At 40.6% G+C, this 27,715-nt stretch overlaps 1 protein-coding gene across 3 annotated transcripts in view; it reads left to right on the top strand.

Annotated features, from left to right (window-relative positions):
• Positions 1 to 27,715, top strand: part of prkcab (protein kinase C, alpha, b) — a 435,027-nt gene that overhangs the window by 354,029 nt on the left and 53,283 nt on the right. For all 3 annotated transcript variants that reach the window (XR_009650839.1, XM_060901369.1, XM_060901370.1), the window contains 3 exons: positions 11,022 to 11,162; positions 13,539 to 13,712; positions 22,562 to 22,653. Coding sequence is in view for 2 of the 3 variants with exons in the window: in XM_060901369.1 (XP_060757352.1) it covers positions 11,022 to 11,162; positions 13,539 to 13,712; positions 22,562 to 22,653 (407 nt within the window). In the remaining variant the exon portion in view is untranslated. The remainder of the gene's footprint in view (positions 1 to 11,021; positions 11,163 to 13,538; positions 13,713 to 22,561; positions 22,654 to 27,715) is intronic.

Here is a 27,715-nt window from a genome sequence, read left to right on the forward strand (position 1 = left end):
AAAACATATCAGAGGAAATGGTAATATCTGCATTAGTGCAGATGCTATATTTCCGTGTTAATACTCTCTTTCCATGTCGAATGTGGCACTGACGTCCCTGAGGTGCCAGTGCATCATTGAATACACTCACATTACCATGGAAACAAGACCTGGCAAAGGACGTGTTCGCAACTTATTGTTGACAGAGCTGACATGAAGCTGTTCTGATGAAGCCAAGCCTAATTTTTTTTTTCTGAAATGTCATCAAGTGCATACCATTTATCATACATCTGTCACCAGTATAAGATCTCTGACAGGAGGTATGAATTGGATTGGTTTTTCTGTATCTTCTAGCTCATCTCATCTCATTATCTCTAGCCGCTTTATCCTTAAAAAAAAATACCTTGGTGCCTATATACCATTCAAAAGTTTGGGGTCACCCAGACAATTTTGTGTTTTCCATGAAAAGTCACACTTTTATTTACCACCATAAGTTGTAAAATGAATAGAAAATATAGTCAAGACATTTTTCTGGCCATTTTGAGCATTTAATCGACCCCACAAATGTGATGCTCCAGAAACTCAATCTGCTCAAAGGAAGGTCAGTTTTATAGCTTCTCTAAAGAGCTCAACTGTTTTCAGCTGTGCTAACATGATTGTACAAGGGTTTTCTAATCATCCATTAGCCTTCTGAGGCAATGAGCAAACACATTGTACCATTAGAACACTGGAGTGAGAGTTGCTGGAAATGGGCCTCTATACACCTATGGAGATATTGCACCAAAAACCAGACATTTGCAGCTAGAATAGTCATTTACCACATTAGCAATGTATAGAGTGTATTTCTGATTAGTTTAAAGTGATCTTCATTGAAAAGAACAGTGCTTTTCTTTCAAAAATAAGGAAATTTCAAAGTGACCCCAAACTTTATATATAAATAAACAGTTGTTCCATGAAATCAAGTCATACATGAGCTGATCGTGCCAAGTCGGCTATAAGCCATGTATGACGAAATTGAATGGAATAACTCTTTTATTCTCTCCGCATTCACTGGATTTTGATAAACAGAGCATTTTAATTTGAATTTTTTGCAAATTAGATCAATAAAACCTTTATACAAAATGTCCCACAAAATAATTTCCGCTTAGAATGTGAACAAATCGGCAAAATGACAGTAGCAATTTGTGAAAAATGCTGCTATAATAATTCTTGGAAAATTAAAAAAAGATGTGTTCTTACCATCATATATACTTTTATTTCATATTTTGTTCCGTTTTTTTCATATTTTTTGGGGGGGTGGGGTTCGAGTAGAGTTTTTATTTCGTCCTCGGTTGGTTCAGCAACACGTGCCGCCATTTTCTTCTTCTTTAGGGTTTTTGGCTGTTTGGCGCCACCGACTGGGCTGGAGTATGGGAACAGGAGATATTGGGGGGGGGGGGATATTCTTTGATGCGCGCCGCCATTTTGTTTTTTTCTACTCACGGTATATGAGCTGATATCCTAGTAGTAGAGTAACCATTCAGAGCACGCGATTGCTCATATCCAGTGAATGTGGATAGAATAAATATATATTCCAGCAAAACAGTGTTGGGTAGCTGTGCACTATAGTCAGTTTCAATATACTTTTCAAAGACATGCAGTTCAATTAACATGGCGCAGCCATGGCCTGAGGTTGGGCTGAAGTGCCCTTGAGCAAGGGCACCTAACCCCCAGCTGCTCCCCGGACGCTGTAGCATAGCTGCCCAGTGCTCTGGGTATGTGTGTGTGCTCATTGCTCACTTGCGTGTGTGTGTGTGTGTGTGTGTGTTCACTGTTTCAGGTGGGTTAAATTTCACTGTGTGCTTAAGTCTGTGCTTGAGCGTACAGGTGATAAATAAAGGCTTGACTTGCTTTTCAAAGTGATAAAGTTTGTGCAGGTTGTGCATGAAATGAGGCAACAGGCTGAATTCGACCTGCAGACCTCAGGCTTGACTCCTGTCATTTTATGTCCGTTTTAACCTCGCAACTTGAAAGGAATTTGGGGACAGTCACCAAAAATCACACTAAGAGCAGAACGTTAAGGGTCTTGGTCAAGAGCTGCAAATCTGTGATTTAAACTCACAGCCATCTGGTCATTAGAACAAAATTATAATCACTGAATGGCCACTGGCACAGGTTGTAGCTTGTATGTAGCTGTTTCCGACTATAGAGCTATAGTTTCAAAACTCTGCCAATTTTGCCATCCAGTTTTAATAACTCTTCCTGCGTAAGCCACTTGTGTCCAGCATGTTTTCCCATGATATCAGGTAATCCTTTTTTTCCATAGTCAGTCTTCTGGCTTTGACTTCCGTTTGTCTCTATCTGTATGCCTACTTCCTTTACAGTCCCTGTTAGGTCCTACTTCGTTAGCAGAGATGTACAGCATAGACTAACATTGCAGTTTTTCTCCTCTCTTGTAGGCCTGTCAGCTAAATATCCACTTCCTAAAGGTAGCTCTTTCTGTTCTCTGCTTGCTCCCTCACCCCTTCGAACTCACCGTCTTTTTTCTTTTTTTTCCCTCCCCTCTCTGATTTGTGTGTTTGTGGCTGTGGCCGCTACAGAGAAATCAGATTTACTAACAATGATGCAATCATTGATTTTTACAGGGTTGTTATGCATGCACAAACACCCTCACTTGAAGTTGCGCACACACATTGTATTTTCTGTCACTGTCTTTTATTACACACACACACACACACACACACACACACACACACACACACACTTGCAGTTGTTAGTGAAGAGGCGGCCCATGGATGTTAAAGGGAAGGTATATTACTTTGTAATATACTGTGTGCATAAGTGGTCTCCAGCATGCCTTGTACAGAAATTGCTCACTGCATTCAGATGACGCATGCGTCCATGTGCATGCACTCGTAATGAAGTACTACAATATCCCTACCCTTTATCCCACCCCAAAAAGAAGATCCTCTGTGTAATGAGTACACAACAACTGCATCAATGCTCGTCACTACATTTAATAAAGTTTACTTATGCATGCTTATGGAAAGTGCACTTACATGAGAACAACACTAGAGGGCAGGACACGTTCTTTTGTTTGAGTCTTTTAAAGAGCAAGCCGCGTGAAGCCTTCTGGAAGGGACTCGTGCACTGTATGCCGCTATTCCTTGGATTTGATGTATGCATCTTATAGATTTTGGCTGATGATGTCATGGGACTCATGGCAACAGTTCACTCACAGAATTACAGTAGACTCACACTGGATCTGGAGTTTATCCCAGGAATACTGGGCATGGTGGGAATACTCCCTGGATGGCACACTTCTCCATAGCATGGCAACATACACACGCGTTCACACTTACTGGCAATCTGCTGGACAAAAATGATATATTAAGGCAGCCAGAAAGCTATTTAGCTTCAAGCTTTAGCTCATCTCATTATCTCTAGCCGCTTTATCCTGTTCTACAGGGTCGCAGGCAAGCTGGAGCCTATCCCAGCTGACTATGGGCGAAAGGCGGGGTACACCCTGGACAAGTCGCCAGGTCATCACAGGGCTGACACATAGACACAGACAACCATTCACACTCACATTCACACCTACGGTCAATTTAGAGTCACCAGTTAACCTAACCTGCATGTCTTTGGACTGTGGGGGAAACCGGAGCACCCGGAGGAAACCCACGCGGACACGGGGAGAACATGCAAACTCCGCACAGAAAGGCCCTCGTCCGCCATGGGGCTCGAACCCGGACCTTCTTGCTGTGAGGCGACAGCACTAACCACTACACTACCGTGCTGCCCCTGCCCCAATCTGTGAATAATTAAAGCCTTAAAAACACTTAAGGTATTCTTATGTGCTCTTCATTTAGTGTTAAAACTGCCAGGAGCTCGCAGTGCATTATGAGTCCCTCAGCCACTGAGACAACGTTAAAAGAACACACAGATATCCTGTTGTCTAGTACTTTTTAACGGCTTAACACTATTACCAGCAATGACTTTCTACTAATAATACTAACTAGATTCAAGACAGACCAAGGCTGCAAGATGATGGCGCTTTTAATTGTTTAGTTTCTCTTTACTAGACAATAAAAGTCCTGTAGACTTGTGCACTGTATCTTTATCCGTCCTCCAAATCCAGGTACATAAACTTCCTGATCCACTGAAGCAACTAATATGACCAAATGGTTACCTTCTAATATTTAACCATTTTTCATTAATTTCTTGCGATAAATGAAACAGTTTGAAGTGTTTTGGTTTAGTTTTCTACTGGCACTACATGGATTTTTGGAGGGTTAGCACCATTTGAGTTACACAACATGCCTACCACTTTAAAGGTGCAAATTGTTGTTTTATTGTGACACAGTAAGATGAAAAAACAGAAATCTGGAGTGTGCGTAGGTATCCACCCCCTTTCGTATGAAACACCTACTGTAAATAAGAGCTGGTCCAACCAATTCACTTCATAAGTCACATAATTAGTTGATTAAGATCCACCTGTGTGCAATCAAAGTGTCACATGATCTGTCGCATGATGTCTGTATAAATCAACCTGTTCTGGAAGGACCCTGACTCTGCAACACTACTAAGCAAGCAACATGAAAACCAAGGAGCCTCCAAACAGGTCAGAGACAAAGTTGTGGAGAAGTATAGATCAGGGTTGGGTTATAAAAAATATCCCAAACTTTGAATATCCCAGGGAGCACCATTAAATCCATTATAGCAAAATGGAAAGACTATGGCACCACGACAAACCTGACAAGAGAAGGCTGCCCACCAAAACTCACAGACCGGCAAGGAGGGCATTAATCAGAGATGCAACAAAGACACCAAAGATAACACTGAAGGAGCTGCAAAGATCCACAGTGGAGATGGGAGTATCCGTCCATAGGACCACTTTAAGCCGTACACTCCACAGTGTGGAAGTGGCTTTATGGAAGAGTGGCCAGAAAAAAATAATTGCTTAAGAAAATGCATTTGGAGTTTGCCCAACAGCACGTGGCAGACTCCTGAAACACATGGAAGAAGATTCTCTGGTCAAATGAGACTAAAATTGATATTTTTGGCCATCATCGGAAATGCCATGCGTGGTGCAAACCCAACACCCTGAGAACACCATTCCTACGGTGAAGCATGGTGGTGGCAGCATCGTGCTGTGGGGATATTTTTCATCTGCAGGGACAGGAAAGCTAGTCAGGACTGAAGAAAAGATGGATGGCACTAAATACAGGGCAATTCTGGAGGAAAACCTGTTTGAGTCAGCCAGAGGTTTTAGACTGGGACGAAGGTTCACGTTCCAGCAGGACAATGACCCTAAACATACTGCTAAAGCTACACTGGAGTGGTTTAAAGGGAAACATTTAAATATCTTGGAATGGCCTAGTCAAAGCCCAGACCTCAATCCAATTGAGAATCTGTGGTATAACTTGAAGATTGCTGTACACCAACGCAACCCATCTAACTTGAAGGACTTGGAGCCGTTTTGCCTTGAGGAACGGGCAAAAATCCCAGTGGCTAGATGTGCTAAGCTAATAGAGACATACCCTAAGAGACTTGCAGCTGTAATTGCAGCAAAAGGTGGCTCTACAAAGTATTGACTTTGGGGGGGAAATACCTATGCACACTCCAGATTACTGTTTTTTTTTTCATCTTAATTATTGTTTGTGTCAGAATAAAACAACAATTTTCACATTTAAAGTTGTAGGCATGTTGTATAAAGCAAATGGTGCTAACCGTCCAAAAATCCATTTTAATTCCAGCTTGTAATGTGACAAACAGGACAAACTCCAAGGGGGATGAATACTTTGAGTATTTGTGAGTAGTGCCACAGACTCTGAACAGATAAAACATCTGAGAGAATAAACATTTCTTTGTCCATTCATCTTTCACATTCTGTTTTTGTCATCAACTTGATTTTAATTGATTTGATTATATTGTCAGCAGGGGCGCTGCCAGAAATTTTGGGCCCCATGAAAGATTAGAATTTTGGGCCCCCCAACTTTGCCCACCCTCATCACAATTGCACTATTGTCATTGTTTATTATTATTTATGCCGTAATTAGCAACACTTTAATCTAGCAAACTGTATATGGCGCTCGCTCATTAAAAACTTCAATCCTAAAGCATTTATGGGTTGTATTGCTGCTTACCTCCTTCTCCAAAGGGGGGTTCAGTGGTTTGGTAGGGCGGAGGTCCCCCTGAGGCTGAATCTGTGCATATTTAGGGCACCCCATTAGTTATGAAACTGGTTATTAGCACTAGTTATTAGCACCAGCATAATGTAATATTTCATCTTGTTTATCACAGAAGTCAGTTCAGTTATTAAAATGGAAAAAATGTCACTGTACAAACTGTAAAAGTGTTCTTTTGATGGCTAATCCAACCACATTCATACTGTTCATTTACCATTCGCTAATATTTTGAACACACATGTGAGCGATAGCTACCTTTCTTTGGGAAAAACTGAGTGACCAGTTGCCTGCCTCTCCAGTCCCTCTCAGCTTTCAGCTGCCTTTCTTTACGTTTTTGACAGCCATTCTTCATATTTAGCGATCATAGATTGTACGCACTCCACTGCTGGCTGGCTGGCTGCTGCACCGCGACACAGCAGCAAGTAGCGTTGCACTGATCAGCACACAGATTTAACGCATCGCGCTTCTACCAGAACTGGACCGTACCATTTCGCAAAAGGGGGAGGGTTAAATGACAATATGTTGAAGAACTCAAGAAATAGACAACCTTGTTCAATTAGCTCATTTTACCAGATGGAATATTGCATTGTTGTTATTTCAAAAGTCTTATTCAAATCATTAAAAGCATATTATCAGCCCCTTAAAGGGCCCCATGGCAGTGCTGGGCCCCTAGAATTGTTCTAACCTTTCCCCCCCTGGCGGCGCCCATGATTGTCAGTTCACTAATCACAACAGAGGGTTCGGTAAATGAAATAAAAAATCTATGAAAGTCTGCGAAAACAAGTCACAAGAAGATCTGCTGCGGAAGCTGTAATGGTTCCTGAATGAAAACCTGGAGGTTTTTTTTTTTGTCATTTATTGATCTGTTTTTTCGCTAGTATTTAACAAATGCTTGGTTCGATTTGCTGAACTACTTTACTGGATCCACATCCTGACAACAGTGGAAAGCAGAGAGGGAGAAACATAGAGTGTGTGTGTGTGTGTGTGTGTGTGTGTGTGTGTGTGTGTGTGTGTGTGTGTGTGTGTGTGTCATTCCACCAGATTTACACTCCTTAAACAGGAAGAAGAAGACAGAAGGGAAATTTAATGTAAGAAAAGGAGTAATCTTGTATTAGGATGTAATTTGAGGCTTTGAATGGTCATTATTAACGGTGTCAGGAGGAAGAGATGCATGAAAAGCTACGGCCCTGGCTGAAAGCACTATATGATGCAACACAAATTGTATGATGTCACACGAACCATATTAAATGGTTCTTCTCATTTCTTCTTTGTGATTCCTTATTTCATTTTCTTGCATCCTTTTTTTTTCTTCAAAATCCTCCCCCTGAGCTTGTAGGAAGGACTGTAGGAATCAACATCTGTATTTGCGGAAAGAGATGTCGTTGCTGAAGTTCCACTTGAAAGTATTAATGACGTTGCCCAGCTGTATGGCCTGTCACTGGTATAACAACAAAGTGTAATTACACACCGAATTAACCTAAATCAAACAATACTGCATGTGTACTTTGCAACATGCTTGTTCTGAAACCTTTCTTTTGATTTAAAATCGACTTTACTATCAATCATCTTGTCATATGTTTTATAGAAATTTAATCATGTATTAATCAACTTTGGACCAAGATTTTCATGTATATTTATTTTCATAGGAACACATGTACCGTACATCTGCTCTTTCATGTGATTATCTAATCCAGTTTTCTAAATCAGCCAATTATGTGGCGGCAGCAGCACAATTCAGAAAATTAACCAGATTGGGGTCAAGAGCTTCATTTAATATTCACACACACATTCAAATATCAGAATGGGGGGAAAATGTGATCTCAGTGACTTTCGCTGTGGCATGGGTGTTGGTGCCAGACAAGATGGTTTGAGTATTTCAGAAACTGCTGATCTCCTGGGATTTTCAGACAAAACAGTCTGTAGAGTTTATACAGAATGGTGCGAAAAACAAAGCATTGAGTGAGCGACCGTTCTGTGGGTGGAAACACTGCGTCGATGAGAGAGATCAGAGTAGAATGGCTAGACTGGTTCAAGCAGAAAGGAAAGCTACAGTAAAATAAAATAATCAAGTAACCACTCTTTACAGCCATGGTGAGCTGAAAAGTATCTCAGAATGCACATCATGTCAAACAAGTGTTGCCAGGCAAAACAAACCTCGCCCGGCAGCACTTATTTTATACCTGTGTGCTGATAATGGTAATATTTCTCAATCATCAGCTGTCAGGTTATAGTCTTATGAAAATCCATGACCTTGAGTTTGACATTTCAAAGTCATTCAAGGGCAAAGATCATGGCAGCAACTGAAAGTCCATATGGGACTTCTTATATGTTGATAATAGTAAACATCTGGCTATCATGAACCATTTTAAAGTTATAGCCCTTTGAAAACCCATGATCTTTCAAGGTCACAGGTCTTGGTGCTAAATGAAAGCCCATATGGCACTTCCTATAAGTTCCATCTGTAGCTGCTTATCCTGTTCTACAGGGTTGCAGGCAAGCTGGAGCCTATCCTAGCTGACTATGGGCAAGAGACGGGGTACACCCTGGACAAGTTGCCAGGTCATCGCAGGGCTGACACGTAGACACAAACAACCATTCACACTCACATCTACGGTCAATTTAGAGCCACCAATTGGCCTAACCTGCATGCCTTTGGACTGTGGGGGAAACCGGAGCACCCGGTGGAAACCCACGCAGACACGGCCTTCATCGGCCACTGGGCTCGAACCCAGGACCTTCTTGCTGTGAGGCGACAGTGCTAACCACTACACCACCATGCCGCCACTTCCTATAAGTTGATGATGGTAAATACCTGTCTACCATCAACCGTTTTCAAGTAACAGCCCTCTGAAAATCCGTGACCTTGAGTTTGACCTTTCAGGGTCACTCAAGGTCAAAGATCATGATGCCAAATGAAAGGCCATATGGGAGTTCCTATATGCTCATAATAGTAAACATCTGTCTATCGGCAACTGGTTTTGAGTTATAATGGAAAATGTTATTTTGACCAAAAGGTTGACTTTTCCAGTGACCTTGACCCGATTACCCCCGAAAATTTAAATCAGGTAATCTACGGACCATTCCCCACCTAGCCTGAAAATTTGAAGTCAAGTCAATCGGTGCAACCGTCTAGACGCTAGATTGTTAAAGGCCCGGTCCCACTGCACTTACGGATGCAAAGAGGATGTAAAACGTAAAAAAATCTTTGCCATCCATTGGAAAACGCTATGCATCCGTTGTGTACTCATTGCATACGCGCTTCATACGCTCTATCCATCGAGCATCCGTCCACTGTGATTTCATCCGCGCAAAAAGTTTTGAGCTGCACAAAACTTTTAGAACGGATGAACTTTCCGCCGTGTACGATGTAAATCCGCGACATATACGAGCAACAAACGTTCTATGTCCATCATCATCCGTTAAATGTCTGCTGTATCCTCTCTGCATCCTCTGGGCATCCTCGCAACTCACATCCGCTGCAGCTGAAAACGGAAAGAGGGAGGAAAGATAAGGTACATGAAACGTCTATTCATCGTTAGTAGCACGGAAATAGAACGGATGTAAGCGTATGCATCTCGTATATAAAGTATTCAAAACGGACAAAGCGTTTATATCTGGGATGTATCTCGTATATTTAGGATGTCTGGAGTATGTCTAGAGTATGTAGAAGGACACTTAGCGGACAATCGCTATTTTGTATAAAAAGGGGGAGAAAATCATCTAGTAGTAGAGATGTATCGATGTAGCCGCCAGCACGTCTTTCTGCTTTATGCTGACAGCGTGCGTGCTGCATCCCTTTATATCCGCGGAGCAGACGCAATTCATACCCCCCGCATGCGCAGTGAACGGTCTGCATCCGATATACATCCGCGCAACATCCCCTTTGTTTCCGTTAGGCGTACGTGATGCATCCCCTTCATCTGCTATGCATCCGCTCTTTCTGCTATGCGTCCGCTTCTCAGTTATCACCGGTAACCCCTTCGGAGCTGTCATCCACTTCCATCCGCTTTCATCCGCTAGGCTTCCTATGAACATGCGTTTAACATCCCCGCTATATACTACCCACGTCCGTTCTTTTCCGTTCTGTTTTCGCAAATTTTCGCCAATTTTGTCCATTTCTGGAGCGGATGAAAACGGATAGAGCCACCCCCGAAATTTTGCTCGTCCGCTGTGTCCTTTTTGCATACATTTTGTGTCCATCGGCCAGTAGGACCGGGCCTTAACAGACAGATACACAAACAAACAAACTGCACTGATTACAATACCTCGCCCCCGCTTACTCCGTCGCGGGTGAGGTAAAAACTTTGAGGCAGATGGGCTATTAGGGCAGAAGACCACATTGGGTCTTATCAAGCAAGACAAGAACCTGAGGCTAGAGTGGGCACCAAAACCGAACAGTTGAAGATTGGGGGGGGAAAAACAATGTTCTGTTTATCCAGTCTCCAAAGTCTTCGGTAGCTATGTTAGCATTTTTGTGTAAAGTCAAATAGGTTTTTATTGTCATCCCGTATACAGTAGACTGAGTTTCTAACTACAAGAGCTCGGGATGCCCACTGCATAAAATGCAAATAGTGTTATAGTATAACAAGAACAGTAATTATACACGGGATTTGGATAGTTCATACTAGCTAGAGAGTACACACTAGATACCCAAAATGAATAACAGACGGCTGTTTGACATCCAGGTGCTCAGTTTAGCTTCACATCTCATCAGTTCCACATGAATGAATATGAGGTTCTGTTCCCCACTTTACTGTGAGGATTGAAGAGTTGTTGTTGTTTGTTTAGTCTTCGCCAGGCAAGATATATTCTATGATTGTGTGTTTCTATGATTGTGTTTGTGTGTATGCTCATTAAAATCTCCTCTTTTTATAGAAAGCTAAACTGGGCCCAGGCAAGAAAGTGATCACTCCGTCAGACCACCGGCGCTTCAGTTTTCCCTCCAGCAACATGGACAGGGTTCGACTCAATGATTTCCACTTCCTGGCACTTCTAGGAAAGGGCAGCTTTGGCAAGGTCAGCCATGATGCCAAAACCTGTATTTCAACACTCATTTCATCTCATCTCATTATCTCTAGCCGCTTTATCCTGTTCTACAGGGTCGCAGGCAAGCTGGAGCCTATCCCAGCTGACTACGGGCGAAAGGCGGGGTACACCCTGGACAAATCGCCAGGTCATCACAGGGCTGACACATAGACACAGACAACCATTCACATCTACGGGGGAAACCGGGGCATCTACGGACTGTGGGGGAAACCGGAGCACCCAGAGGAAACCCACGCGGACACAGGGAGAACATGCAAACTCCACACAGAAAGGCCCTCGCCGGCCACGGGGCTCGAACCCAGACCTTCTTGCTGTGAGGCGACAGCGCTAACCACTACACCACCGTGCCGCCCTATTTCAACACTCATTCGGCTTTATTTTAGTGATTGTTGTAGATTTACTTGCAATCTGGGGTAAGCAAATTAAATCATACTAACGTCACTACCTCGTCTTAAAGGAATCTTCCAGCGGATTTACTCTTCAGTTTATGTTAAGTCAACATATTCATAGATTTCAACAGTCAAACATTCATTTTCGGAGACCAAATAGTATTCTAGAAAAAATTCATTTGCATTAAAATACCAGACGGGCAAGTGACGTACAGTATGTGATGACGTGGCGTAGTGGAAGCTTGGAGCAACTCAGCTGTTTATATCCTCTGCTTACAACGTGGTTTTGCTAGTAGAGTTTCAAACCTCTCATTTCAAACCTCTCACTGATAACTTAATTAATCAACCGGAAGACCCGCCTCACCCTTTGATCTTGTCGTCTGATGACGCAGCTCATTACCTGCGATGGAATTTTTTTTAGCACGATCAGCAAGTTGAGGAAAACCTAGACGTTATCATCGCAGGTAAGCATGGTGGAAAGATCATGGACTTGTTTTTACTGATCAAATTCACTGATGAAATTTCATGATCTCCTCCTTGTCGAAACCTATTTTGTTTCTTACGCTTTCATTGACAGTCGCCATTTTGTATCTAAACGCGCGTTTGAGAAGTCACGTGAGGTGTCGATAATAGTGATCACTTTCACCGGTGTCCACCATTATCGACACGCTGCGGAATTAAGTGACATTTACAACTGTTATGGCTTGATCTTTGTGGAACATTGTTGAAGTAGATGAAGTACTTTAAAAAAAAAAAAAAAGTGCTGTGATTTTATAATAATTTGTTTTTCTGATCCATAACAGAATGGAATGTTTATAGAGTATTTGGAATAGAATTAGACCAGAATTAATTTCCTAGCATATTAAAAAATTACATGCTTGAAATATTCAGATTTTCCTATTCCATTCAGATTTTTTTTTTTTTGCAGTTTGTTGTAAATATCTACCACATATTACAATATCAGTAGACATTTTATATTTTTAGATGTAAATTTAAAATCCGTTTTAAATAATCGACCTTTGACCTGGATTTTCATGCGGTTACAATGTCAATTGCCTGTTGACGTTTATTGGTAAACTACAAAACTAGAAATGAATACAAACAACAACAAACGATTAACAAAATGCGATCTACGAAAATACTTAAAGTGGGTAGAAAGTGGAACAAAAAGATTTTCTGACACAGGTTCAACATTATCAGTTCATTTGTTTACAGACATTAGAATTACTTCCACATGTACGTAAACACCGACATTGATATATTTATATAAAAGATATTTTGTACTAAATATAAGTCTATGTAAAACTAATTTTAAATAAAAGCTATGTTTTGTTGACTTAATACCACATACCAATGATTTTTTATAAATAATCATCTGGGTTTCGATAATTGCGGAACGTTGCCGATAACTGTGGATAAAGGTGTCGATAATTGTGGAACGGTGTCACGTGATCTGATACGCTAAGTAATCGTGAATCAACTCTTATTTTTTTCCAGTGCAAGTTTGAGTAATTATTCATGCACAGTTTACGTATTGAAAGCGCTCTAGTACTGCTCTTTCAGTACTATGTATACTGATTATGTGTACAGTATGTTTACTAACTGAAAAAGGAAAGTTGTAAGTAGGTATAAAGGTTTTAAAATGGTACAATATAGAGATTATTTTCATGATTTCATATAGGGTAAATAATCATGCCCCTACATCTCAAAAACTAACAAAGGTGTAAGTCTGGAATTTTGCACACTGTTTATTTGGACTAATGATATAAATCTTTGGAAGTATGAAGCAAATCTGACATGGTCAGGCAGGAGGCCTTCAGTGATATCACATGGATTAACATAATATAATATAATCGTTATGATGACAGTTAATAAAAATGCTGCTCCTTGGTCAACTCTATTTCTAAACCTGACCTCTTCTTTGAAGAGTCTGATGGAGTCTGTGCTCTCCATGCAGGTAATGCTGGCCGAGATGAAGTCCACGGAGGAGCTGTACGCAATCAAAATCCTGAAGAAGGACGTTGTGATCCAGGACGATGACGTGGAGTGCACTATGGTTGAGAAGAGGGTGCTGGCACTGAGGGACAAGCCACCCTTCCTCACCCAGCTCCATTCCTGCTTCCAGACAGTGGTGAGAGACAAAGAAAGAGATCAAGGGCGATGGAGTCGAGTAGTGGCGTAGGAGTAGAAACAGTTTGGATCAAACGGAGGGTTGTGAAAAGAAAGTTGTACAGGAATATTCACCTCACAAATGCTAATAAGTCTTTGGGAAGTGGCGAGTATGATGAGCCGCACTTATGAAAAATGTTTTTCAAGAATTCTTTGAATGGGTGACCTGTTCTGAAAGGAAAGCTTTTCTGAAGGAGAAGCTCTCTGCATGTCTTAAAGCACATATTTATATCTTATATATTGCCTTAGTTCGGGAGCTGGACTGTTTTATAATCTTGTTTGATAATCTGGCACCTGAAAGCATAATGGAGAATATTCAGCACATTTCTGAAATCTCACAATGTCCTGTCGGAGGTTAATATGCAAATCAAGGTTCTAAAATAAAAAATAAATACATAAATTATATATATAGTGCTTGATAGAACTAACTGACACATTACATAACATTAACGGCATTTAGCAGACGCTATTTTCCAGAGTTACGTACGACATGCGCAGAGCAGTCTGGGGTTAGATATTTTGCTTAAAGGAACAGTCCACCATACTTCCATAATGAAATATGCTCTTATCTGAATTGAAACGAGCTGCTCCGTACCTGTCCGAGCTTTGTGCGACCTCCCAGTCAGTCAGACGCAGTCAGACGCGCTGTCCCTCCTGTTAGCAATGTAGCTAGGCTCAGTATGGCCAATGGTATTTTTTGGGGCTGTAGTTAGATGCGACCAAACTCTTCTGCGTTTTTCCTGTTTACATAGGTTTATATGACCAGTGACATGAAACAAGTTCAGTTACACAAATTGAAACGTAGCGATTTTCTGTGCTATGGAAAGTCCGCACTATAATGACAGGCGTACTAACACCTTTTGCGCGCTTCGGCAGTGCATTGATACGGAGCTCAGATATCAATGCGCTGCCGAAGCGCGCAGAAGGTGTTAGTACGCCTGTCATTATAGTGCGGACTTTCCATAGCACAGAAAATCGCTACGTTTCAATTTGTGTAACTGAACTTGTTTCATGTCACTGGTCATATAAACCTATGTAAACAGGAAAAACACGGAAGAGTTTGGTCGCATCTAACTACAGCCCCAAAAAATACCATTGGCCATGCTGAGCCTAGCTACATTGCTAACAGGAGTGACAGCGCATCTGACTGACTGGGAGGTCGCGCAAAGCTCGGAGAGGTACGGAGCAGCTCGTCTCAATTCAGATAAGAGCATATTTCATTATGGAAGTACGGTGGACTGTTCCTTTAAGGGCACTTCAGCCATTCCTGCTGGTCCAGGAAATCAAACTGGCAACCTTTTGGGCCCAAAGCTGCTTCTCTAACCATTAAGCCATGGCTTCCCCGGCAGTGGATTTGGATTTTGTTTATCAGTAGCATTTCAGATGAAATAATTCGTATGACTGTTTGTTTGTTTCTCAAAAGCACATGAAAAGAATTTTACTCAGTTGTCCCGTCTGAAGGTATTGTAACGGCAAGGCCAGTTCTTTTGTTTTGGCTCTACACCGAAGACATCTGGGTTTGAGATCGAAAGATGAATATGAGACCATAGATCTTGAAACATTGTGTGGTTTGCCACCAAAGGTGTCATGTTCGAAGTTGTTTAACACATCTAGACGTAACTAACAGGAAAGAAAAGCTGAAATTCTGATCTATCGTGTCATAGTCATCTCTTGATCTCAAACCCAAATGTCTTCATTGTATAACAAAAACATTAGCCTTGCCGTTCCAATACTTTTGGAGGGGAAAGTTTTATGTAGTTGTAACAAAATACAAATACATTATTCGGATTGAGCAGATCAACGAATATGAATAGAGATATGAACAATGGGCAGAGTATTGTTTGTTTGTCTGGGGGCTATCTGGGATTTACAGAACCACAGTATAGCATAACTCGCATTTGCAAGAGCTTCTGGTTGACAATGTCTTATTCAGTTTACTCGAGGTTTTTAGCTTCATCATGAACAGCCACTAGGAAAATGAATCGTCGTCACATCCTGCGTGTGGTATCGTAGAGGTGAAACCACTACGGTGGAGGCGATTTCTCATTCTTCTTCCCTGCATAAGAAGCAAAAAGTTGCAACCCAATTTAACATGACAAAGCAACCGTCAGTATATTTAAAAGTGAAGATACTACAAGTTCAGCAAACTGGGGCAATTTACACACCTCCGGACACTGACGAGACATAGATGCACTACCATTTTTTTGTAACTTATTAAAATTTTATATTGTTTTCCTTTTTTTTTTTTTTTTACACGCGCACACCAAAAAAAAAAAAAACCTGTTATCTATCTATTCAAAAGTTGGTAGATGCATTCTGCCAAGGCAAATTATTTTTGTGTTATAGGAAAATATGTATATATAAATGTATTTAATATTATCCTTAAATATGCATCTTTTTTCAGCACAATGGCTGGGCATGTTTTATGATACACCAATCAGCCATAACATTAGGAACACTGACAGGTGACGTGAATAACATTGCTTATCTCATTACAATGGCACCTGTCAATGGGTGGGATATATTAGGCAGCAAGCAAGCAATCAGTTTTTGTGGCTGACGCCTCATAAAGGCTGTAGCCAGTATGTCATCATGTGGTAAGAATGAGTTTAACAATAGTGCACTGCGCATACACATACAGGTGTTCCTATTAAAATGGCCGGTGAGCGTATACAATTCGGTTCACCATTCGAAATAAATGGACAAGACTAAAGAAATCGCTTTCAGACATGTTTATGCTTATTACCGAGGGAAAGCGTGTTCTGATTTTAAAATATACTCCAGGTCGTCCCCCTTTCCTCGCCTTCTTCGGACAGTGCTCCCATGTGTGATGTACAACCCCGATTCCAAAAAAGTTGGGACAGAGTACAAATTGTAAATAAAAACGGAATGCAATAATTTACAAATCTCAAAAACTGATATTGTATTCACAATAGAACATGGACAACATATCAAATGTCGAAAGTGAGACATTTTGAAATTTCATGCCAAATATTGGCTCATTTGGAATTTCATGACAGCAACACATCTCAAAAAAGTTGGGACAGGGGCAATAAGAGGCTGGAAAAGTTAAAGGTACAAAAAAGGAACAGCTGGAAGACCAAATTGCAACTCATTAGGTCAATTGGCAATAGGTCATTAACATGACTGGGTATAAAAAGAGCATCTTGGAGTGGCAGCGGCTCTCAGAAGTAAAGATGCGAAGAGGATCACCAATCCCCCTAATTCTGCGCCGACAAATAGTGGAGCAATATCAGAAAGGAGTTCGACAGTGTAAAATTGCAAAGAGTTTGAACATATCATCATCTACAGTGCATAATATCATCAAAAGATTCAGAGAATCTGGAAGAATCTCTGTGCGTAAAGGTCAAGGCCGGAAAACCATACTGGGTGCCCTTGATCTTCGGGCCCTTAGACGGCACTGCATCACATACAGGCATGCTTCTGTATTGGAAATCACAAAATGGGCTCAGGAATATTACCAGAGAACATTATCTGTGTACACAATTCACTGTGCCATCCGCCGTTGCCAGCTAAAACTCTATAGTTCAAAGAAGAAGCTGTATCTAAACATGATCCAGAAGCGCAGACGTCTTCTCTGGGCCAAGGCTCATTTAAAATGGACTGTGGCAAAGTGGGAAACTGTTCTGTGGTCAGACGAATCAAAATTTGAAGTTCTTTATGGAAATCAGGGATGCCGTGTCATTCGGACTAAAGAGAAGGACGACCCAAGTTGTTATCAGCGCTCAGTTCAGAAGCCTGCATCTCTGATGGTATGGGGTTGCATTAGTGCGTGTGGCATGGGCAGCTTACACATCTGGAAAGACACCATCAATGCTGAAAGGTATATCCAGGTTCTAGAGCAACATGTGCTCCCGTCCAGACGACGTCTCTTTCAGGGAAGACCTTGCATTTTCCAGCATGACAATGCCAAACCACATACTGCATCAATTACAGCATCATGGCTGCGTAGAAGAAGGGTCCGGGTACTGAACTGGCCAGCCTGCAGTCCAGATCTTTCACCCATAGAAAACATTTGGCGCATCATAAAACGGAAGATACGACAAAAAAGACCTAAGACAGTGGAGCAACTAGAATCCTACATTAGACAAGAATGGGTTAACATTCCTATCCCTAAACTTGAGCAACTTGTCTCCTCAGTCCCCAGACGTTTACAGACTGTTGTAAAGAGAAAAGGGGATGTCTCACAGTGGGAAACATGGCCTTGTCCCAACTTTTTTGAGATGTGTTGTTGTCATGAAATTTAAAATCACCTAATTTTTCTCTTTAAATGATACATTTTCTCAGTTTAAACATTTGATATGTCATCTATGTTCTATTCTGAATAAAATATGGAATTTTGAAACTTCCACATCATTGCATTCCGTTTTTATTTACAATTTGTACTTTGTCCCAACTTTTTTGGAATTGGGGTTGTAGATGTGACGCACTTCCGAGTTGTTACGGGAAGTTGTCGAAAAGACTGTTCAGACCATTGAGCTCTAGCGCCGGGCCTTTTCCGGGAAATAAGAGTTTCATGGCGACAGCGTGTGTATGTCAGCCTCGGTTAGGAGGTTTCAGTTTCGAAAACTGTAAGAGTAGAATAATATAAAGTACAGACACTTGGTATATTTTACTTCTGTGATTTATTTTTTTAAATTGTTCATTTTTTGGATTACGCTTCATTTTTGTGGCTACTGCCTCATAGAGTAAATATACAGTGGATATAAAAAGTGTACACACCCCGTTAAAACGATAAGTTTTTCTGATGTAAAAAAATGAGACCACGATAAATCATTCCAAAATTTTTCCCACCTTTAATGTGACCTATAAGCTGTACAATTCAATTGAAAAACAAACAAATCTGTTAGGGGGAAAAACAAAAAACGTACAGTAAGCTGATTCTATAAGTGTGCACACCCTTAAACTAATACTTTGTTGAAGCACCTTTTTATTTAATTCAGTCTTTTTGGGTCGGAGTCCGTCAGCCTGGCACATCTAGACTTGGCAGTATTTGCCCACTCTTCCTTGCAAAAGTGCTCCAAATCTGTCAGATTGCGAGGGCATCTCTTGTGCACAGCCCTCTTCAGGTCACCCCACAGATTTTCAGTTGGATTTAGGTCTGGGCTCTGGCTGGGCCGTTCCAAACCTTTTTTGGGGTCATTGTCGTGCTGAAGGATGAAATTCTTCTTCATCTTCAGCTTTCTAGCAGACACCTGAAGGTTTTGGGCCAAACTTGACTGGTATTTAGAACTGTTCATAATTCCCTCCACCTTGATTAAAGCCCCTGTTCCAGCTGAAGAAAAACAACCCCAAAACATGATGCTGCCACCACCATGGTTCACCATGGGTATGGTGATGTGCAGTGTTGTTTTTGCACCAAACATACCTTTTGGAATTGTGGCCAAAAAGTTCAACCTTGGTTTCGTCAGACCATAACACATTTCCCCCACATGCTTTTGGGAGAGTTGATGTACTTTTTTGCAAAATTTAGCCAGGCTTGAATGTTTTTCTTTGACCCTACCTCATAGTCCAGACATATGGAGAATACAGGAGATTGTTGTCACATGTAGTACACAACCAGTACTTGTCAGAAATTCCTGCAGCTCCTTCAGTGTTGCTGTAGGCCACTTGGCAGCCTCCCTGACCAGTTTTTGTCTTGTCTTTTCATCAATTTTGGAGGGACGTCCAGTTCTCTGTAATGTCACTGTTGTCCCATATTTTCTCCACTTCTTGATGACGGTCTTCACTGTGCTCCATGGTATATCTAATGCTGTGGAAATGTTTTTGCACCCTTCTCCTGACTGATACCTTTCAACAATGAGATCCCTTTGATGCTTTGTAAGCTCTCTGCGAACCCTGGCTTTTGCTGGAGGATGCAACTGAGTAAATGTCTGAACTTTATTTGGGGTTAATCAGAGTCATTTTAATTGATGGCGGGTGTGAACCCAAAAAGACTGAATGCTGTAATTAATTCAAAAGGTGCTTCAACAAAGTATTAGTTCAAGGGTGTGCACACTTGTACAACCAGCTTATTGTACTTTTTTTTTGTTTGTTTCTTTTCTTATGTTTTTCCCCCTAACAGATTTGTTTGTTTTTCAATTAAATTGTACAGGTTATAGGTCACATTAAAGGTGGGAAAAATTTGGGAATGATTTATCGTGGTCTCATTTATTTACATCAGAAAAACCTATCATTTTAACGTGGTGTGTACACTTTTTATATCCACTGTATATGCTATATTTACTGTATGGACATGGTATCAGAAAACAATTTTATTCATAAGCAGTAGCCACATGTATCCATAGGGTGCCTATTTTTGAAGTTGATGTGTTGGAAGCAGGAAAAATGGGCAAGCGCAAGGCGCGACTTTGACAAGGGCCAAATTGTGATGGCGAGACGACTGGGTCTGAGCATCTCCAAAATGGCACATCTTGTGGGGTGTTCCCAGTATGCAGTGGTTAGTACCTACCAAAAGTGGTCCAAGGAAGGACAACCGGTGAACCGGCGACAGGGTCATAGGTGTGGAAGGCTAACCCATATGGTCCAATCCCACAGAAGAACTACTGTAGCACAAACTGCTGAAAAAGTAAATGCTGACACCTTTCTGTTTTAGCCAGCATTAACTGTTATCTTAATTGTAATGAAATAATCAACGTTATTCATTTCACCTGTCTGTAGTCATAATGTTCTGGCTGATCGGTGTGCGAGTCTGTGAGGACATCAGTGTTTTTTTGTTTTTTTTTCCAAGAGTAACAACAGGGTACACTCAGTAAGGGCATCCTATCCATGAATATTGCAGTGTGCTCCTCCACATGCCCTTCATACACTACCGTTCAAAAGTTTGGGGTCACTCAGACAATTTTGTGTTTTCCATGAAAAGTCACACTTTTATTTACCACCATAAGTTGTAAAATGAATAGAAAATATAGTCAAGACATTTTTCTGGCCATTTTGAGCATTTCATCGACCCCACAAATGTGATGCTCCAGAAACTCAATCTGCTCAAAGGAAGGTCAGTTTTATAGCTTCTCTAAAGAGCTCAACTGTTTTCAGCTGTGCTAACATGATTGTACAAGGGTTTTCTAATCATCCATTAGCCTTCTGAGGCAATGAGCAAACACATTGTACCATTAGAACACTGGAGTGATACTCTCGAGTTCCGAATAATAGCGCAGTTGGGAATAAGAGTGTAGGGCGGCAAAATGGGCAAAAATTAATGAGTGTAGGGTGGAAATAAGCATGCAGGCCGGAAAATTCTCGAGTTTCGAATAATAGTGCAGTTGGGAATAAGAGTATAGGATGGCACATTAGGACAAATATAATAAGCGATAAGCACACTTGTAGTCTAGAAAATTATGCTGAACAGATCTTGGAGACCAAATATCAATTCAGTAAACAGACAAATCATATCATGGCTGTCAAAATTTCTTGTTCGTGTTCTTTTTATCTAAAACAAAAAGAATATCTGGATACTAGTAGAGTACTTTTGCTTGAGAAACTCAAGTATGCAAATTGCTTTAATTTACCTTTATTTAAGGTCTTAAAACATCAAAATTCTAATTTAAAAATGTCAAAATTCTATTACAGAGGAAGACTTTATTGCACCATTTGAATCCAGCAGGTGAAAGAGCATGAACCGTTAAGTCTTCATCCGATTCTTCAACAATATCACAATTAGAATATGAAGGGATGATCAGCCAATAGATACAAACGCCTCTTAATTCCAATTAATACAATATGACTTAAGGAAAAAGGCTATATCTTAATGCTTTATTACTTCACTTCTGTGTTTAGTCCCAATCAGTGATCTACGGGGGATTTGGAGAAAATTTTTTGACATGTTGACTGTCACTTCCCGGCCATTTCCGTGATTATGGTCTATGGAACCGGCCAGGACCCGAAAAGGGCCAGCAATATTGAACCGCTGGCATAAGTATTTAATTACTTGGAAAAATTGCATTGTAATTCACTTCTATGCTATTATATCTCAAGAATATGCTACCTTATGGAACTGATGGGTGAAATTCATGTCAATTTTCGGTGGATTGAAATCGATCATAGATACTTACCGTTGTTTACCACCGGCAGTGTTGTTGGTGCATCGGCGGTGCTTCGTTGTGTCTGCGCATGTGCGTAGTGAGTCGTCTGTGTTCAGGCGTTATTTTCGCTCATTCGTCACACGTGCTTGTATTGACAAATAGAATAAGCGTGTAGGCCCGAATAAGACCGTGCAGGCGGGAATTTTTCGCAAAAATAAATAGCCGTGCATGCACGGTTATTCGGAACTCGAGAGTAGTTGCTGGAAATGGGCCTCTATACACCTATGGAGATATTGCACCAAAAACCAGACATTTGCAGCTAGAATAGTCATTTACTACATTAGCAATGTATAGAGTGTATTTCTGACTAGTTTAAAGTGATCTTCATTGAAAAGAACAGTGCTTTTCTTTCAAAAATAAGGACATTTCAAAGTGACCCCAAACTTTTGAACGGTAGTGTATATTATTCAAAAGGCTTTCATAAATACTACTATTACGTTTGTATATTATCTATAGCCATCTGTCACTATTAAGTAGTTCAGCAGTTAAATAGTTAGGTGTCTTATTCCATTACTGTAGCATAGAAATAAAGAGGAATGTGTGTATTCGTAATGTTCTTTAATTATTTGTTAAACAATGTAGTCTATCATATAAAGCTAATGCAAATCAGTTATGTCAGTTATTGCGGTCAGGGACGCAAAATCTATACACAAGTATTATTATAAAAGCATGACAGTTTTGAAGGTTTCCTCTCTGCCTTGATTTGCAGGATCGGCTCTACTTTGTGATGGAGTACATTAACGGAGGAGACCTGATGTACCACATCCAACAAGTGGGCAAGTTTAAGGAGCCTCAGGCTGTGTAAGAGATTAGATTATTATAATGAATAATATTCTCTGTTATTTAGTACATAGGACTTTTAAATACAGGTACAAACATGTGCAGGTACAGGCATAATATGAAACTAATGACTTTTTCAGTTTTTATCCCCCGCTGGCCGAAAGGCCCAAAGGGGGATTATGTCGTGGCGATTTCCTTCCGTCCGTCTGTTCTGGGAAGGGTGCTCACCTTCTGAAATCAACTCCTCTCACAATTTTTGGAGGAATTTCACGAAACTTGGTAGGATTCTTTGTTATATGTCAGTAATATGCATATTGTAATTTCGTTAAATTCGGTCACATTTTACCAGAGTTACAGCCCTTGATTAAAAACATTCTACTTTGACAATTTCACGAGTGTGTTTTCCTTCTGAAATCAACTCGTCTCGCAATTTTTGGAGGAATTTCACCAAACTTGGTTAAAGGCATCGTTATGTGTCAGTAGTACGCATATTGTAATTTTGTTAAATTCGGTCGCATTTTACCAGAGTTGCAGCCCTTGATTAACAACTTGTACTTTGACAATTTCATGAAGATGTGCTCGCCTTCTGACATCAACTCCTCTCACAATTTTTGAACGAATTTCTCGAAGCTTGGCGAAAGGCCTTGTTATATGATGGTAATGCGCATACTGTGATTTCATTTCGTTTGTGAAAATTTGACCAGAGTTTTGACGCTTGATTAAATAACTTGTACTTTGACAATTTCATGAGGGTGTACGTTCTTCTGAAATCAACTCACTCTCTCAATTTGTGGAAGAATTTCACCAAACTTGGCAAAAATGCTTTGTTATATGACAGTTATACGCATGTTGAAATTTCGTTTAATTTGGGCAAATTTTACCAGAGTTATGCCCTTGATTATTAACAGGGCTCTACATTAACTTTTGAAACCACTTGTCCTGTCGGGCAAGTTGAAAGGAAATGTACTTGTCCGAATGTGAAGTTGACTTGTCCGAAGAAATATTTGAGGAAAAAAAACACACAAATAAACTATTTGTAACCCAACAATCTTTATGGCATTTGTTTCCGAATTCACAACATATGCATAATATCTATGAATCAAAAGTAATCAATACTTGATATACTGAGGCAAAAGTTCAAAAATATAGTAAAACAGACTGATTGATACCATAATTCACCAATTATTATGCTGAAGTTCAGAAGCAATATATTCCAATAGAGTAGAAATTATGAACATAAAATTTTAAGAACAAAATAACTATACTATGAGATCCAGAAACACTAACCATTATATATACACAGATCAGTACCCTGCAGTTCAGTAACAAATATCACAAAAAGTAACATTATCATAAAATTTATGACTTGATGACATATCACTAGTTTGGACAAGAGAAACAAATAACAACAATGCTACAAACAAAAACAACTCATAACAAAATTGACTAATACTGTAAATCACTGATTATTATACACTGAAATCTAGTTATCAAATGACAAGATAATATATCTTATGAAAACCTCCACACCTCTATTGACTCTCAGATGAATGGATACAAATAAAGTTTCTATTCATCTTCATCTATCAATCTTTGAGTTCTGCTCCATCAATTGGACTCCATCAATCATTAATTTATGAGAAATTGAAAACCAGAAAATTAAAATTATATATATTTTCATTTTTAAATGATTAATTTTGAATATATATCCTCCACTGATTAATTGTTGTCTAATTATTCAGTGTGGCTCCTGTATGGTATTTAATGGTAAAAAAAAAAAAAGATAATTTCAAATAATCCATAATTCTATCTAAATTATAGAATCCTATGTTTCAAATCCCTAAACTCCTATTACTAATTAATACAGCCGGTAACCTAATTAGCAGCCATTTGACAGCTTGGTATTTCATAGATAACTTTCCCCACTCCGACCTCACTCCCTGTCAATCCACACGCATGCAGGCGCACATTCCAAGCCCAGCACACCCCGCCACACAAACAATTCAAAGATTTGGAAATTACCACATACTCAACGTAAATATACAGTTGAATAATGATCCCGCCAACAGAAATGTCAACAAATCCACGTGTATGACACGATTAAAACCAATCATAAACGACCGTTTACTTTTCAGCTCAAATACACGAAGCGGTATTGGCCGGTTTCGCAAGTGGAATATTGCGCATGCGCACATCGCTCTTTCCGAATAGAAACATCCGGCGATTCATCAAAACAATATGTCGAGTGAGATGCTTCGGAAATCATGTGAATAAACTGATAAATTTGATATGTAACCCGAATATCGGCGTATTCTGGCACTTGTCCGATCGGACAAGTAACTGAGATGATGAACTTGTCCGACATAAAGGATCATTTGCCCCGGACAAGCGTTAATGTCAAGCCCTGATTAACAAACTTGCACTTTGGCAATTTCATCAAGGTGTGCTTGCTTTCTGAAATCAACTTCCCTCACAATTTTTTTTTTTTAATCCCCCACTGGCTGAAAGGCCCAAAGGGGGATTATGTCATGGTGATATCCGTCCATCCCGGGAAGGGTACTCACCTTCTGAAATCAGCTCCTCTCATAATTTTTGGAGCAATTTCACGAAACTTGGCAGAATTCTTTGTTGTATATTGGTAATACGCATATTACAATTTCGTTCAATTCAGTCGCATTTTACCAGAGTTATGGTATAGTTGCCAGCGGGGGATATTGTGCTCTCAGAGCACACTTGTTTTTTTTTCTTGTATTTGTATTCTTTTTGTATCCAGATAAATAGTGTGAATATGAGCACCAGCATGTTAGCTGCACACACACTTGATTAACCACAAACCTCTTGTTATATAGAGGACACATGTCCTAACAGTAAGTAGACACATATATGACTGATTACTGATTGAACATTTTCACCTGAACATTGAGAAGATTTCATTATCTGTGGACCACACAATAAACACACAGACTTCCTGTGCGTACCTAGCTCTGGTTTACATCATTTGGATTGTAAAATGTATGTATCATGCTACAGGATAAAGACTTGTGTATGCATTTGTAACAGCTCAGGATCTTGGTACTGATTGATTTGTGCATGGTGTATTTTGTAGTGTACAATCTGATGGTGCAACAGATAGCATTGTTGCCTCACAGCTCCGGGGTCCATGGTTTGATTCTGAGCTCAGTTTATTATCTGTGTGGAGTTTAACATGTTCTCCCAGGGTTTGTGTGGGTTTCCTCCAGGTTCTCCAATTCTTCCACCTACCACGTGTGTGTGTGTGTGTGTGTGTGTGTGTGTGTGCAGGGTGCTGTCATACGCACACATACTGAAACACTCACTCACTTGTAGTGTAATTTAGAGTAGACATCCCACCTACCAGCATGTTTTTGAGAGGTGGAAGGAAATTGGAGAATCCGGAGGAAACCCACCCAAGCATGCAAACTGCTAAGACAGTTAATCTAAATTATCTTAAAATATGTTCTGTTTGAACACCGTTTACTTAATTTTAATGCGGTAACTGTATATGTGCATGTATGCTTATAGTGTAAATTGTCGTCTTGCAATGGCTAACACCCGATATTATTTCAAATCATTATAATACTCCATTCATCCATCCATTTTCTATGTTGTTTTTCCATTGTGGGTTGCGGGTGAGCTGGAGCCAATTCCAGTTGACCTTGGGGGTGAGGCAGGGTACACCCTGGACAGGTCTGTAATCCAATCTCACACGGAGATGAACAACCATTCATGCTCACATTCACACCTATGGGGAATGTAGAGTAGCTAGTTAACCAAATCCACATGTCTTTTGGACTGTGGGAGGCAGGGGCGTAGCCATCATTTTAGAAGTGAGGGGGACAAATTGTTCCGAGGTCTATTGAGTGATTTATCATCCTCTCGCATTCAATTGCACCTCTCCTTAGCCGCTAAAGAACCACATAACCACAAACAGCACAGCACCAGGGAACCGACTTTAGTTCTTTAAAATGATATACTGTCAAAATCTAAAGTCAAAATCTATAAAGTAAAATGTATAAATAGAATTAAGAATAGTAGTAGTGACATAGCTAGTTATATTCTCTTCCACCTGTGACCCTGCATAATCATCCCTGTTGGCCTCTGGTCCACTGTCTCCTCTCTCACCCTGCTCTTTCTATTGTGGCAATAAAGATTAAAAAAAGATGTGGAAATGAAATAGAATTAGGAATACAGTAATAATAATCAGCAAATTCATGTACTTTAAACTTTAACTACCACAAAAATAAATTAAATCTTTACAAAAATAACAGTCAAAGGAACACAAATACGTTTATATTCTTATTTTCTACCCAGAAGTGAGTAATCTTATGCCGCTTTTCCACTACAAACGCGGCTGAGTCGGGCTGAGCCGTGCCGTGCTGAGTTGGGCTGAGTCGAGCTGAGCGGGGCTGTTGGAGTTGCATTTCGACTACAACCGCGCTGAACCGTGCTGGCTGGAAGTGGGTGGACACATTGGGTGGAGTTAGCGAAAGTGGGTGGACGTCACGTGATGTCGTTAAGCGGCGCAAACAGTGACATCAGTGATCTTTTAAGCGGTAGTCTCACGACCCAGATAGTAAACAATAAACATGAAGGACATGGAGTCGTTAGTGTTGCTGGTCTTGGTGCTGTGGCTTGTTGTCACCGACAACGCCAACAGATACTGGCAAGAGCGTATAGATGAGGCGAGGCGCCTAAGGCTTCAGAATTCTCGTAATTCTCCTTCTTCCGGGTTTACGGTGTTTGCAGATCCCAGCGCGCTCGCGGGGTGTGTGTGGGCATGTGAGGACACTCCTCCTCACCAATCAGTGCACAAGGGAGTGTCTGCTCACGCCCCCAGCCTCACTCAGCTCGGTTTTGCTCGCTTCAGCCCTACTCCAAAACGGTGCGAGTTTTGGGTGCTAAGCAGGGCTGAAGCGAGCTGAGTCGTGCTGTTTTGAGATAGTCGAAACGCGAGCCGTGTCGGGCTGAAGTGAGCTGAAGCGAGTTGAAGTGAGCTGAAAAAGGGTAGTGGAAAAGGGCCATAAGAGTAGCCAAAATAGTAACGTTACTCAAGTAAGAGTATTGT

This window comes from Neoarius graeffei, chromosome 20, assembly GCF_027579695.1.
Source record: "Neoarius graeffei isolate fNeoGra1 chromosome 20, fNeoGra1.pri, whole genome shotgun sequence".
NCBI lineage: Eukaryota > Metazoa > Chordata > Actinopteri > Siluriformes > Ariidae > Neoarius > Neoarius graeffei.